General features: G+C 41.3%; 1 protein-coding gene across 1 annotated transcript in view; it reads left to right on the plus strand.

The window, feature by feature from the left end:
* LOC309336500 (uncharacterized protein) overlaps positions 1–2,090 on the plus strand; it is an 86,523-nt gene extending 84,433 nt beyond the window's left edge. The window contains exon 34 of the mRNA XM_081852331.1: positions 1,745–2,090. Within this exon, the coding sequence (XP_081708457.1) occupies positions 1,745–1,892 (148 nt within the window). The 3' untranslated portion in view covers positions 1,893–2,090. The remainder of the gene's footprint in view (positions 1–1,744) is intronic.
* Positions 2,091–14,562: the final 12,472 nt, after the last annotated feature.

Below are 14,562 nucleotides of genomic sequence, written 5' to 3' on the forward strand. Positions count from 1 at the left end.
GAAGAAGCTTCACAATTCTGCTTCCTTTAGCGAAATGCTGTCACAGAAAATGCATTGGTTTATAGATGCTGGTTTACTAGATTATATTATATACAGGGATTACACTATTTTTCATTGTCACTAAAATGTGCAGATCTGGAATCTGAACTGGGCAGACAGGCAGAATTCACCAGAACATTTTATGGACACTTATTAAAAAAATCTGGTGACAGAGTTCTGAGAGATCTCTTGGACAAAATTAGTGCAAGGCCAGCATGTTCCAGTGATGTCACTAGGGCTGTGTACACATTGTACTTTTGAGGAGGCACATTCTTTCCTTTAAAGAATTCTGATCACAGTAGCTTACCCCTTGCAGAGATACCAACAACCCATTAAAAAACCTATAATGCCTAGGATTCTTTGCAAGGAAAATTTGCTTCAAATGTGCTTTAAAGGTATACTGTATACTCAGCCTAGAGCGTTCCTGAATCCAGATGGGAGTCTTTGTGAATTGCAGAGATAGTGCTGGTACAATAATAACCTTATCTCTCCAGTAGAGTTATTTAAGAGAGACAGTGGGGATCTTATCCTCACATTTGTTATACATTCATGCACTTATACCGTATTTTTCTGTCTATAAGACACCCGCATGTATAAGATGCCCCCTATTTGGGGGGACTCCAATTTAAGAAAATGGGGGAAAAATACTATCCATGTATAAGACGAGCCCAGACTTCGAACATTATTTTAGAATAAAAAACCCATAGTCTTATACACAGAAAAGTATGGTATATACATATATATACAATACATAATATATATACTGTACATCAGGGTGGGCCAAGTGGACTGCAATTGTACTTCAACACAGACCCCATGGGCCACACACTGCCTTGTCGTGAGGGGCGGGGAGCAAGGCCCAAATTCTGACGCCTCCCAACTATCCCCAAGCTCCCTTCTCAAAGCTGGCTAAGCAAGGCACTGGGCTATGGGAAGAAGACACAAGGCTCTGGCAGGGTCCTAGAGCCTTCCCACCTAATTCCCAAAGCCCAGGGCCTCGCTTACCCAGCTTTGGGAAGGTAGCATGAGGGCTGTGGGGTGGGGCATCAAATGTTGCCGAGGGCCACCCAAAAAGGCCTCAAGGGCTGCGTGTTGGACTGCCCTGCTATATAATTTAAACATTGCTATATAATTAACAGTTACAATCACCATCATCCCTGGTGCAAAAAGCCTCTGGAAACAGCTGATAATCCAGCATTCCACAGTAAATATTTAGGAGCCCTGAAAAACCACATTTCCCATAATTCCTGGTGCCTAGGTTGATGCCGTGTCAATGTTTCTGATTCCAGGGAGCGAGAGGCCTTGCAAAGAGGCCTCTCTGTTACCATGGGCATCACAAGGTAAGGGGTGGACGGAGGAAACAGCTTCAGTTCTGGGATGCGTTGGCACCAGGCAAACACATTACGAGCCAGACTTGAACTTTAGTGGAGTTTTGTCTCAGCTTGTAATGAACTGGAAGTGTTGATTCTTCCGTTTACCGTTATGAGCCCCATAATTCTGCACTTACATGTCATCGCTATTGCTAACAACGGTTCTCAGTGTTAAGAGACACAACCTTTGGATATAGTACAGTATGAAAACCATGTATTTTTCCCCTCCCTGCTTTTGATTGCTAGTTGTTTTTAAGTCCCATTGTCAGCATTCCTTAGCGTTAACTGTTTATCACTTGGTGATCTGTCTTCTTTCTTTCCTTCTCTCTCTCCAGGAGATTCATCTTAGTGAATGACCCAGTTGGAGTACCTTCTACTCCTCCTTTGAGCCCACTGGAGAGCAGGTTACTCAGTGCTCGTTTCCCTAAACAGAAAGAAAAGATTCTGAATTCTCTCTTCACAAATGTGCAGGAACCATTCTAGGCTTTGCTTTTATTTTCAGCAGCTTTGTCTTAGTAAATGAGATGCCTTCATCATCTACTCCTTCTGTGGGTGCATTGCACACAGCTTTCTTCATTCTTTTCTCCCAAACTTGTGGGCACAGTGCTGTGTTGTTTCATATTATTTGAACTGGTCTCCAATATTGGTTAGCCAAGTAATAACACCATATTCCAACCCTCAGTTAATTTTGCAGTATGAGTTATTTTTATGATGGGCTGTTTGTTGCTCTTAATTGATTCTTACTTGGATAGTTCATAAATTATTTTCCTCCGCACCAAGCACTAATTAGTAAATAAGTACTAATGGCCAAATGGAAAACATATGAATTACTACTTATATGAATTACTAATGGAGTTAAAAGTCAGAGATCTGATTTGTGCAAATGTCCATAGCCTACGGTTGTGAGAAATTTTGTTTTCCTGATAGACTGAAGTACTACGCTTTCGTTGATGTCAACCTCATTTGGGCTTTGGGTAAAACTTCCAGTCCTTCCTTACAAACTACACACAATCTTGTTCTCTTTCTTCCACTCATCTTCATGCAAGAAATAGAATTAGCTCCTTGCAAGGGGCATTACAGGAAGCACTGTAAGTCTCACCCAAAGCTCAAATGAATTGTTGTTTTTAATTTGCAAGTAGACTTTGAGCAACTATTGGCATGTCTATGACTGTCACCACCACATCTTTTTGGGCTGTCCATTTGGCAACCTGGTGGTCCATTCAAGTGGATGCTATTTCTCCTTCTTGAAGACAAATTGGTAACTACATGAAGGATTCTTGTTGCTCCTGATAAATTCTGATGTGTAACATCACTCAGAATTTATTCATCCATGTCAATACTAATGGAGATAGTTACCTTATGAAGATTCTTCTGACTTAAAAATAGTTTGGAACATCAGCTGTTACACTACTCAAGTCTACCTAATTGGGTTTCCTTCCCTCTGGAATCCTGATTTTGAGGGAGTATTAAGGACCACTGGGTACTGACTCTTAAGACACCTTAATATATGCTAATTGAAGTGGTACAAAGATGGTGTAGCTTGCAAGTTTCAGAAAGACCACAGAACTCATATAGTTAACCCAAATATTAGCTATTGAAGCTACTATATCTAAAAACTGAGGCAGGAGTAAAAGTATAGGTAGCAGTAACAGGACTTAGAAACTATGGTTTGCCCTAAGCAAGCTTCTTTACTATTTCCACTAGAGAAAGTCAGTATAATTTTGCTAAATAAAAAAAAGAGATGCATGTTTAAAAAGCTTTGATCAGTATTTGTCTTTTCTGTGTGCAAGATCATGTTGTACGCTAAGCATTTGGCCAGTCTTTGAGCTCCCTTCCAGATACAGTTCAATATGTCTGGTTGCTATATATCCTAGATACTTAAAACACACACACACAGAGAGAGAGAGAGAGAGAGAGAGAAACATTAGGGCTGGCTTTACCCTAAAGCAGCATAAAGTGATTACTTCAGGCCACAGGGTCCAGAAGGGGCACCACTTTTCTGCCCCTATGTATCCTCAATAAAATGAACTTTGTGTTGTTTTTATCTCTCACTTCAAGTGTGCACTGAAAAGCATTTTCCTTGGTTTCTCTTCAGCAACAAACACTCTTCTTATTTCTTCCTAAGCTGGAACATCTTCCAGAAGCCTGGAATCTCTAAGCAAGATTCAGCAGTATGGACCCTGTGGCCTGAAGTAATCACTTTCAATTATTTTGTGCTTATATATATATATATAATGGTTTTAATATATTTTCCCCTCCTAACATTTAGTTTTTATGGGATCATCACTTACTCTAAAGGCCAAACTAGACATGGCTGAAAATGTATCGTTGTACTTAACATGTGGCAACATAAGGTGCCCTCCCACTGCAAAAAGTAACCTCAAATGAGCACTTTTCATGATGGTCCATTGCAGTCCCTCCCTATCTGATGTGATCCCCTCCCATCTGCTGTTTGCATTTTTTGAAAGTGAATGTTAAGTGCAACTTCCCAGCTGGCCTTTGGTTTAGGGGAGCAGCATATCTTAAATTTAAATAAATTTTAAAAATTGCTACCAATTTATATTTATTGTGAATCTCCCTATCTACTTGAATGTAATAACTTGGTTAAGGGGCCAATCTTTTCCCCAGCTGCTGAACCCTATTCTCCCTTTACTATTGGCATTCTCCCTATGCACTGAGAGCTCTCCATGATCTATGGAGCACATAAAGAAGGTGCTGGATTCAGGGCTGGATTTAGGTTTGATGAGGCCCTAAGCTACTGAAGGTAACGGGGCCCTTTATATGTTCAGCTGTCCTTTGTCAACAACAAATTGTTGCTGTTTTTTGTGTTGAATATATGCTATATGGTAATTTAACGACCTAATAGGTATCTAAAGCCATTTGCACATAACAAAATATGTATTTTATCAAAGTAATTGTTGAACTGAAATACAATTAAGAAGAAGTATATTAATAGTGAAATACATTTAAACTTTTTTGGGGGGCCCAAGAGAGTGGGGCCCTAAGCTATAGTTTGTTTAGCTTATACATAAATCCAGCACTTGCTGAATTAGACCTAACATTATATTCCCCTATCCTGCAGAGCTGCGTTTTCTTCTCGGGTCATTTTTCAAAACCTTGCATCAGTTCTCAAAACATAAGCACATTCAGACTTTAAATGCTGTGCTATTTCAAGCACAACTTGAGGCACAGAGGTTATAATTTGCTTTACACACACACACACACACACACACACACACACACACAACCCTCTACTCTGTCATGACACTGGTTGCATTTAGTTAAAGCTCTGAAGAAAGCACATATGCATTCCTTGTTTTTTAAAAAGCAGCTGGGCAGTGTCCAATATTGCTAGGGAGAACTTTGGCAGTGCTGAATCCGCCTAGACAGTATTGAATCCTCTTTTTTATTTCACTCTAAATGGCAAGACCTTTGCACAGCCAAAATGTCTTCATAGGTGAAGGCAAGTGCAAAGCAACCTGGAGCAAGAGACTGCGACAGCCACCCCCAGCCTGGTACCCTCTAGATGTTCCTGAACTACAGCTCCCATCATTCGTGACCATTGGCTGTGCTGGCTTTGGCTGGTGGGAGTTGTAAGGCATTCCAGGCAGGGGGATATTTGCAGAAGAGATGCTGGAAGAAAGCTGAGTGGTTCCTCAAGTCATGTACTGAGCCATTCCTTGCCTTAAAGCAGGGACGGGACAAGCGGGGGACCCCTAAAATCACAGGCGCTGAAGCCTGTGAGCAAGGAGATTCGGTGGGCACCTTTGCGCCCCCCGGTATCGTGAAAGAGCCTTTTTAAAGGCTCCGGAGCGGCATCGGGGCGAGCGCGGTGCTGAGGATCGCTACCCAGCTTGCGGAGTGAAGCCGCGTCGCCATTGACGGAGAGCGCCGATTCCTTTCTGAAACTAACGATTGGCAACAACAATACCCGTGAGTAAGAACGGAAAATTAAGGAAACGGGACTTTAAAAATTTAGAAGATTTGGCTGAAAACGGGAAAGGCAAAATTAAGGAAGTCAGCCTCCCGGATCTGCATGAGTAACGGAGCAATGAAAAGACTGAGCTGTACTTAAAAGGAAAGTTATTTTAAACTTTACCAGACCAGACATCGAAAGGATCTCCCCCCTGTAGAGCAGGGGAAGGGGGGGGGAAACAGAATTAATCTAACCTGTAAAAGAAAGAAAGAGTTATGAACGGGGAAGCTTCCGCTGCCGACACTTCTGGCCAGACTGCCGGAGCAGCGATCGCCTAGAAAAGGAACTGTCAAATGAGCTGTCAAAAGATAGCGGCTACAAAATAAGACTTATTTGAAACATAATAACGGGACTTTGGTGGATTACAGTTTTAATACCATAAAGTGCTACAAAGTAGGGACTTTTGGTTGGACTTGTGCTTTTGGAACTTTCCGTTTCTTTGTAGCTGTTACCTCTGTTTGGATACAATTTCTCCCTCTAGAGGGCTTCAGTTGCATTACGGTGGATTCAGCGGGATTTTCCACTTGCAACTTTCCTGTGTGAACGACCTTGAGTTATGAGCAACCCGCTGGAAGAAATTTCAACAAGAAGTAAAACAAAGCAGGCTCAAAAACAAGTTCAAAAAAGAGGTTCTATATCAGGAGCAGCAGCTGCACAAGAGAAAACAACAGCAGCATCAATGGATTCTATGACACAGGCTCTGCTCAGAATAAATCAATCTTTAGAAGTACTTACTAAGCAGTCTGCAGAGCTCACTAAACAGTCTACAGAGAACTCTAAGAAACTGACGGAGCTGACAACAAGACTAGACCTGAACACAACGACAATATCATCTAATACAGACTCTATCAATCGTTTGATCCAAGAGAGTACGGAAACAAGGAAAATAGCTGAGAGTGCCAGAACCACTGCTGAAGAAACCAAGGGAAAATTTGCGCCTATTGCAAAGAAAGTACATGAACATGATGCAGCTTTAGCCCTATTGGAATTGGAGAGGAAAAGCAAGAACCTGAAACTGAGATTGGTACCAGAAGAGGAAGAGGACAAGCTTGGGGAATTCCTTACAGATAAATTTCAAGATTTCTGGAATGATGAGCTAGATGGAGAGGAAGATGAATTTGTAATAACTACAGCCTTTCGGATTGGCAGGAAGCAAGGCAAGAAACCAAGAGATTGCTTAATCACCCTGAGATCAAAGGAACAAAGAGATAAAATATTGAATTTACATTTCCAGAAGGCCTTGGTCATTAAAAACTCCCAGATACAGATCTTCAAGGATATTCCTAAACACTTTTTGGAGGTTAGAATTCAATTTAAAGATTTAGTTGACTTACTCAAACAGAACAATATTCCATTCAGGTGGGAATTCCCACAAGGGCTGTCCTTCAACTTTAAAGGGAAGAAAATTAAAATAAAAACAAATCAGGATAAAGAACTTTTTCTGGAAAGAAACTTAGAGGATCTTCAGAAAGGAACTGTTAGTGAGAGGGAAATACCGGACATTTCAAACCTATCATTTGGATTGAACCAAGCACCGACCGAGGAGGAACAACAACTTGGTGCAGTCGGTGGAAGAGGTACCCAGTAATAAAAATGTCTCTGCAACTCTTGAGTTGGAATTGTAATGGTCTAAACCATCCCCGAAAAAGGGGCCAAGTGTTTCATATATTAAAGAAAGAACACTTAGATGTAATTTGCTTACAAGAAACCCACATTACCAGGTCACACAGAAAACTTCTAACAAATAAGAGACTAGGATTAGAATTTATCTCATCAGATAGAGTCAAGAAAAGAGGAGTAGTGATTTATGTTAAGGAAAAATTCGAGCCAAAAATGATCTTTAAGGATGAGCAAGGAAGATACCTGGCAGTGGAAATTCAAATTCAAGGAGAAAAGATTTTGATTGTTGGAGTTTACGCACCAAATGAGGGGAAGGCTGAATTCTTCAAGAAGTTGCATGAGACTTTAATGGACTTTTTGGACCTTAAAATTATAATGATGGGCGATATGAATGGAGTTGTCTCCACAAACATGGACAAGGCCCAAAGACAAGTAATATCCAATGATGGAAGACTACCAAAGACTTTTTTTGAACTGACTGACACTATGGACCTGATTGACATTTGGAGAACTAGGAACCCTCTGGAAAAGGAGGGGACTTTTTTTCTCTGAAGCAAAAATGACATGGACTAGAATCGACCAAATATGGATTTCTAGTAATCTGGCATCAAGGGTTAAAAAAACAGAAATTTGCCCAAAAACCTGCTCCGACCATAATGCTGTGAAGATGGAAATGAGACTGACAACAGCTGGAACCTTTAGATGGAGAATGAATGACACTCTTTTTGGAGATGAAGAAATTTCTAAAAAGGCCCAAAAGACACTTAAAGACTACTTCGAGATAAACCTGAGATCAGATGTCGAAAAAAGAGTAATTTGGGACGCAAGCAAAGCCGTGATGCGTGGCTTCCTAATACAACAGAATTCAATAAAGAGGAAAAAACAGAATGAAAGGAAAGAGAAAATTTGGAACCTAATAAAAGAAGGAGAGAAGAAACTGAGATCTAAACCTAAGTCTCATGAGATTTTAAGAGAAATAAAGTTTTATCAAACACAATATATGGAACTGATGAATCAGGAAATAGAATCTAACGATGGGGGAAAAAGATAGTTTCCAAAGAGAAACCGGTTTGGAAATTGCAAAAAGAGTAAAATATCTGGGGGTGAATTTAACATCTAAGAATGTGAACTTATTTAAAGATAATTATGAGAAATGTTGGTTGGAAGTGAAGAAAGATTTCGATATATGGTCTAGGCTGAGACTTTCCTTGTTAGGCCGAATTGCTGTTATCAAGATGAATGTATTGCCGAGATTGTTATTTTTGTTCCAGACATTGCAAATTTTAGACAAGATGGACTGTTTCAAGAAGTGGCAGAAAGATATATCTAAATTTGTCTGGCAGTGCAAAAAACCCAGAATAAAATTTAAGATTTTGACTGATGCAAAGGATAGAGGGGGCTTTGCCCTGCCGGACTTAAAACTTTACTATGAAGCAGCAGCTTTTTGCTGGCTGAAACCATGGCTACTTCTTGAGAATACAGATATTCTGGATCTGGAAGGTTATGATAACAACTTTGGTTGGCATGCATATTTATGGTATGACAAGGTAAAGGTACATAGAAACTTTAAAAACCATATTGTCAGGAAAGCACTGTATAATGTATGGAACCGATATAAAGATTTGTTAGAGAGTAAAACCCCCAGGTGGTTGTCACCAATGGAAGCCAAGGCGGTAAAAAGACTGAACATGGATTCAGACTGGCCAAAATATTGTGAAATTATAGAATATGATGGTGAAAAGTTGAAACTACAGAGTTTTGAGAAATTGAAACCTAAAGTCCGAGACTGGTTACATTATTACCAGATTAATGAGACCTTTAAGCAGGACAGGAAACTAGGATTCCAGAAGGAGAGGTCAAAGTTAGAAACAGAATTGCTAGAACCCAATACTAAGAATTTGTCTAGAATGTATAATTTGCTGCTAAAATGGAACACACAGGATGAAACGGTTAAATCAGCCATGATTAAGTGGGCACAAGATATTGGTCATGATATTATGTTTGCTGACTGGGAGCAGTTATGGACCACAGGTATTAAATTCACGGCATGTAGTGCCTTAAAAGAGAATTATACATGACAAAGCCATTTTTCACCTTCTCACCCCTTGCTTTTTCCTGTTAGACCTATTGCAGTCGTTAAGAGTCGTCAACAGGCTCATCGCAGCTATCTGCCAATCACCCATTCCCACCACCCTTCTGAGTAATACCCCTCCCCACCTTCTCACTATATAGAAAGGTCCGGTGACTTCTGTTTCAGTGTATCTGAAGAAGTGTGCATGCACACGAAAGCTCATACCTAGAACTAACTCAGTTGGTCTTTAAGGTGCTACTGGAAGGAATTTTTTTATTTTGTTTTGACCATGGCAGACCAACACGGCTACCTATCTGTAATTAAAAGAGAATATAATGAAAATGATCTATAGGTGGTACATGACCCCAGTCAAGCTTGCAAAGATATATCACTTGCCCAATAACAGCTGACTGGGGCTGATGGAAACTGGAGTCCAACAAGATCTGGAGGGCTGGAAGTTTCCCCTCCCCGCATTAAAGGAAATTGGAAAACAAGATGCAGAGGGCAGGTTTATGTCATGGAAAGCCTTGATTATTTGGGACAGAAAGTTATGCAGATGGTGTTGGAAATGAGCAATAAAAAGCCTCGCCTCCCCCTTTAAATGTTCTTAAATGTCTATATGCTGGGCGCTTTCCCTGCGTGACTAAAGCAGGAGAATGATATACCACTCCCAAAGCATGGAATACCAGCAAGATTATTCTCTCCACTTACCTCCAGTTTTGGAAGCCCTCCTAGGGGTTCTTTTCTTCCATCTATAACCTATTTACTTTTCTTCTCTCACTGCCGCCACACACATGCACTCGGTAGCAGCACTTGTGGTGGAGCTGAGCTCCCGCTTAAAAACTGCCATCCTTTGCTGCATCCCTAGATGGGCCAGACTGCAACTTGGTCAGTTTCACTGGTGTATTTGTGGGCCCTGGCCTTGCAGCAGCAGCTCCGTCATCCCATCCAGGAAAGCAGCAGTAAAATTGGTATCAGGGAAGATGGCTCTGCCCCAGGACACAGGCCTCTACTGCACGCACTTCTGCTGCATTGCTGTCACAGGCTACTGTCCAACAAAGCCTAAAACACATTTGTCATGCTGGTCTTGTCAGTAAGTGCCGAAGTCATTGCTACAGATTTTTTCCCTTTCTTTGCATGCTTGGTCAGTAGTTTAGGAGACAGAAATAGAGAAAAGAGCACTTGGAATTGCTATGTCTGCTCATATCACTAATTCTGTGTGCCCCAAGTTACGTTGACCTAGCCTTGAAACTGCTGGTAATCACAGAGGACTGGGATATAGTAGTTATGAATAAGAAGACTACTCTTCTGTGGGTTGGTGCCTCGTTTTGAGTCAAAACAGAAGTCATTTAAAACCTTTTTAAAGAGCTACAGTTGGGCAGATTTCCCACAGAGGTTTATTTTTCTTCTTCTGTTAACAGTCTCCTAATCAAAACCACTGGCTGGAGCCTAAGGGGGAGGGTTATTTGATCTAATACACTAACCTTCCAAAAATTATGCTACCTGTATCAAGTCTGGCAAAGCACCTGGATGGATGGGTGGGGATGAAATGGTCAGATATATTGAAAGAGAGTACCATTTCATTTTTCTGATATATACCGTATATATCACTCCTTTCATCAGTAAAGTTCTTTTATTTATGAGATTTCTCTCCTACCCTTCATCACAAAAGTTTGAAGGGCTAGTCACAACAATGTAACATGCAGCCTAACCATAACTTACAATTAAAGACATCACTGTACACCTATCAGCTATATACCCCCAATACATTCTAAAGGAAGGCCTATGTAAAGGAGTGTGAGTCTGACACACTCTGTCCCAAGAGCCAGCTGGGCCAAAGAGCTGCATATTGATATTTATGCTGCTCTTGGTCATAGCCAAGAACAGCACACAGATGCTGATCGGGTTGAAAGTTGGAGAAAAGGGATGCAGGAAGCGTCTGGAGTCTAAAGGGGAGGGACGAATTGGGAAATGTGCCTCTTCAAATGCATGTCCTCCAAATGGCTTCTAAGTAAAGTGTGTGTGAGGCTCCCTTCAGCAGATAAAGGTTCTAGCATGGGCACTCTCAGATTGACATTCTCAAAGCAGTGTTAGAAATAGAGATATGAAAGCTAGGAGCTAAATGTCACCTTAAACTTAGGTTACTGGTGCAACAATGGAACGTCTAGGAGTGCTTTTTTAATAGCAAGAATACAAAGCTGAAAAAGAATGAACTGCAGCTAAAATATTATGTTCAGTTTTCACATGGTCTAGTCCTTCACCTTCCCACCCCCCTAATATTCTTAAGAGGGTCTCTTCTCCAGTCTTCAGAGAGTAGCTGGAAGTAAGGTAAAGGTAAAGGGACCTCTGACCGTTAGGTCCAGTCATGGCCAACTCCGGGGTTGCGGCGCTCATCTCGCTTTATTGGCTGAGGGAGCCGGCGTACAGTTTTCGGGTCATTTGGCCAGCATGACTAAGCTGCTTCTGGTGAACCAGTAAACGGAAATGCCGTTTACCTTCCCGCCGGAGCGGTACCTATTTATCACTTGCACTTTGACGTGCTTTCAAACTGCCAGGTGGGCACCCTATCGCGGGGAATCGAACCACCGACCTTCTGATTGGCAAGTCCTAGGCTCTGTGGTTTAACCCACAGCGCCACCTGCGTCCCTGTAGCTGGAAGTAGGGAGGCAGAAAAAGGTCCTCCTCTCCTTCCACTCTGCAGTTTTAATCTGAAATCTTAGGTGCAGTACTGCGCCCGGAGCTCAGAAACTGCTCACGCTAATGAAATTCCCTTTCACAAAATGCAGCTAAAACAATGGGAATTTCGAACACTGTCTCAAAAGGACAGCACTGCTCTTGCCCCTTGTCCACTGGATTATGAGCAGATAGCTTCATTATAAACCAAACTTCTCCTATGTATTATAAACTAAACTATCTCATGTATATATTTTTTCCCTAAGAATGATGCACACTCACACACTGGGTCCTTTGAATTGTGATGGGGCCTGTCTCTTCTCTATTCAAAGAGCTGAGAAGACAGAAATTTGCATTGGAGGGAACATTTCTTCTGAGATGATTCCTATCTCTCACACAATATAAACACCAATGATTCCCCCCCCCCCCAGGCCCGGTTTCACTTGCTAAATCTAGAATCCAAGGACTGATTTTTACCTCCCATGGACTGCAACTTCCTGGTGGCAGGGCAGTATTGCAATTTGATTATTTGATCACTCCAGAAAGTTGCCGAGTACATATTGCCGCAAACTCAAACAGATGTGCAACTTCCAATACAAGTCACTGGTTTTCTTATTAAAAGACAGCTTAAAGTTGGGGGGTTTCAGCAAAACTGGCAGTGTTTGAATTGGAAGAAAGTACATCTGTTTTACTCAGTTGCAAATCTGGGGAAAGCACAGCCAGCACTCATACCCTAACACTGTTTATTGGTATAATAAAAGACAGCTCGGTCTCAATTTCCATTACTCTAAAAACATATTCTTGCTATTAAGTCAAGATACTAATAAGTTATAAGCACCATTGTAGAAATTTAAACATTTTGTCATGCTTTCATTTAATTTAGCTGAAGTTTGGGGTGATTTCCTACAAACTTTGAACTCTCTCAGGCTTCATAGAAATCGTAGGCATTTTTATATTGCTGTGAGGTTTTCTGTGGGGGTCGGGCAGCCTGTATGCTGCTTGCCTGTGTTCCATGTAATTCCTGGCTCCAACAAGGATTCAATTGCTGGAATAGCCAGACCATTTCCTGGTGAGGTAATGGCTGAAGTATGGGTCATTAAGGTAACAAAGGAAGTGGCTCTGTGCCAGAAGTAAAATGGATGGGGGCGGGGCTTCCCTCAACTGTCCGTTAATGAGAAAGACAAAGACCAGAGGTGTGTGAGCTAGCAGCTAGAAGCATGCTGGGCAGCTAAGAGACAGAGCCATTGCTAATTTCTGCTGGGATCCAAGGCTATGGGGGAAGCAAGACCTTCTTGGGGTGTTAATGCTGTGAGCCCCTTTATTGCTGTGAGCACCACCTTCTCTGCTGACCCTAATTCTGATGAAGCCGAACCCTGAATAAGTGCCTGGAAGCCCGGTAATCTCACACCGCTCAGAGAATTGGGATGGCATGCAACAATATAATTGTCTGATGCTATCCAGAAACTAATAAAAAATTCTTGAGCAGGAGTGGCTTTTTAACATGATTAAATTCTCCATGATGTGGACATCTTGATTTTTAAAATCTGCAGTGTTACATTTTAAAATGTAAATGGCACTTGCCAGCAGCTCTATTAAGATGGTTTCTGTGCTATAAAATAGAATATGTTTCAAGCAGATGTGAGCACCTCATGCAGGGAGGAATTCAACAGCCTGTAATTTGGCTTCATCCCACCCTAGCCTTGCTTTGAAAAATAAAGCATATGGTTTTTATTTTTAATTGCACTACCAAAAAAGCTAAAAGAGGTAGAAATGATTGATTTCCCAAAATCTATTTTGGAAATGACCAACCTGTCATTGAATAACCCTAAGCATCCAGCCTGTGTCAAACACTTTCCAGGGATATTTTCTGAAGCATGATTCAGAAGGCTTTTTGCTAAACAGCGTATAGCTTTAAATTTCTATTCCTAAACAGATGTGTCAGCAGTTCTACAATATCGCTGGCCTTGAATCAGCATGCTGAATCTAAACTTACTGTTCCTTCCCCCTTCAAAAAAAAAAAAAAAAGGTTTAAAGTTTGCAAGTTATTGGTTGCCAGTTTCATCCTCCTCCTGGTCATTTACCAAAAGAGAAACATATACAACCAAAACAACTTTATAGGTATACATTATTTCTGTTATACCCCTAGAATAAGGTATGTTTTGTCAAGGTAGTTTCCTGCCCATTCACAGGGCTTATCCACATTGACCTTTTGCCCAGATCTTTCCAGGCAGAGGTCTGTGCTTTAACGCTCTGTGTCCAAGTGGTGATTTGTGTGTGTGGGTTTTTGCCCTGAGATTTTTGCCCTGCTCTTTACAGCTGAATCAGAGCAAACGTCAATTCAGGTTTTCTGCAGACTGCCATTTGCTTCGACTGAGCTTTAAAGAATGGGTTTTTGGAGGGAGGGGGGAAAACCACTCTTGGACATGGAGCTTTCAAGCTTCGATTGTGCCTGGAAAGTGCAGAGGAAAGCTATGTGTAGATAAGCCCTTAGTGGCAATCTTTGCTTACATTACAGATATCAAGTGCACCACACATGTACTCAGAAGCATTGTGACCTCAGACTCACTTCACACAGAACAGAACGTGCTTCATCTTGCAAGTGAAAGGCATTCTGCAGATGTTCAAAGATTGCTCGCCTTTAGGTTTCTCCCCTGCTCACTTTTAAAAATGTACAATCTCCATTATCCAAGCAGGAAAGGATACTTAAAAGGCACTAGCATTGCCTCAAAAAAACATTCAGCCAAGAGCAATGATTTCAGTAGGTCTCACTTGAACGTGCTTAGGATCTTTTTCTTAAAAAAGAAAATCCATAA

The sequence above is a fragment of the Podarcis erhardii genome, assembly GCF_964252035.2.
Source record: "Podarcis erhardii genome assembly, chromosome: 2".
NCBI classification, from domain to species: domain Eukaryota; kingdom Metazoa; phylum Chordata; class Lepidosauria; order Squamata; family Lacertidae; genus Podarcis; species Podarcis erhardii.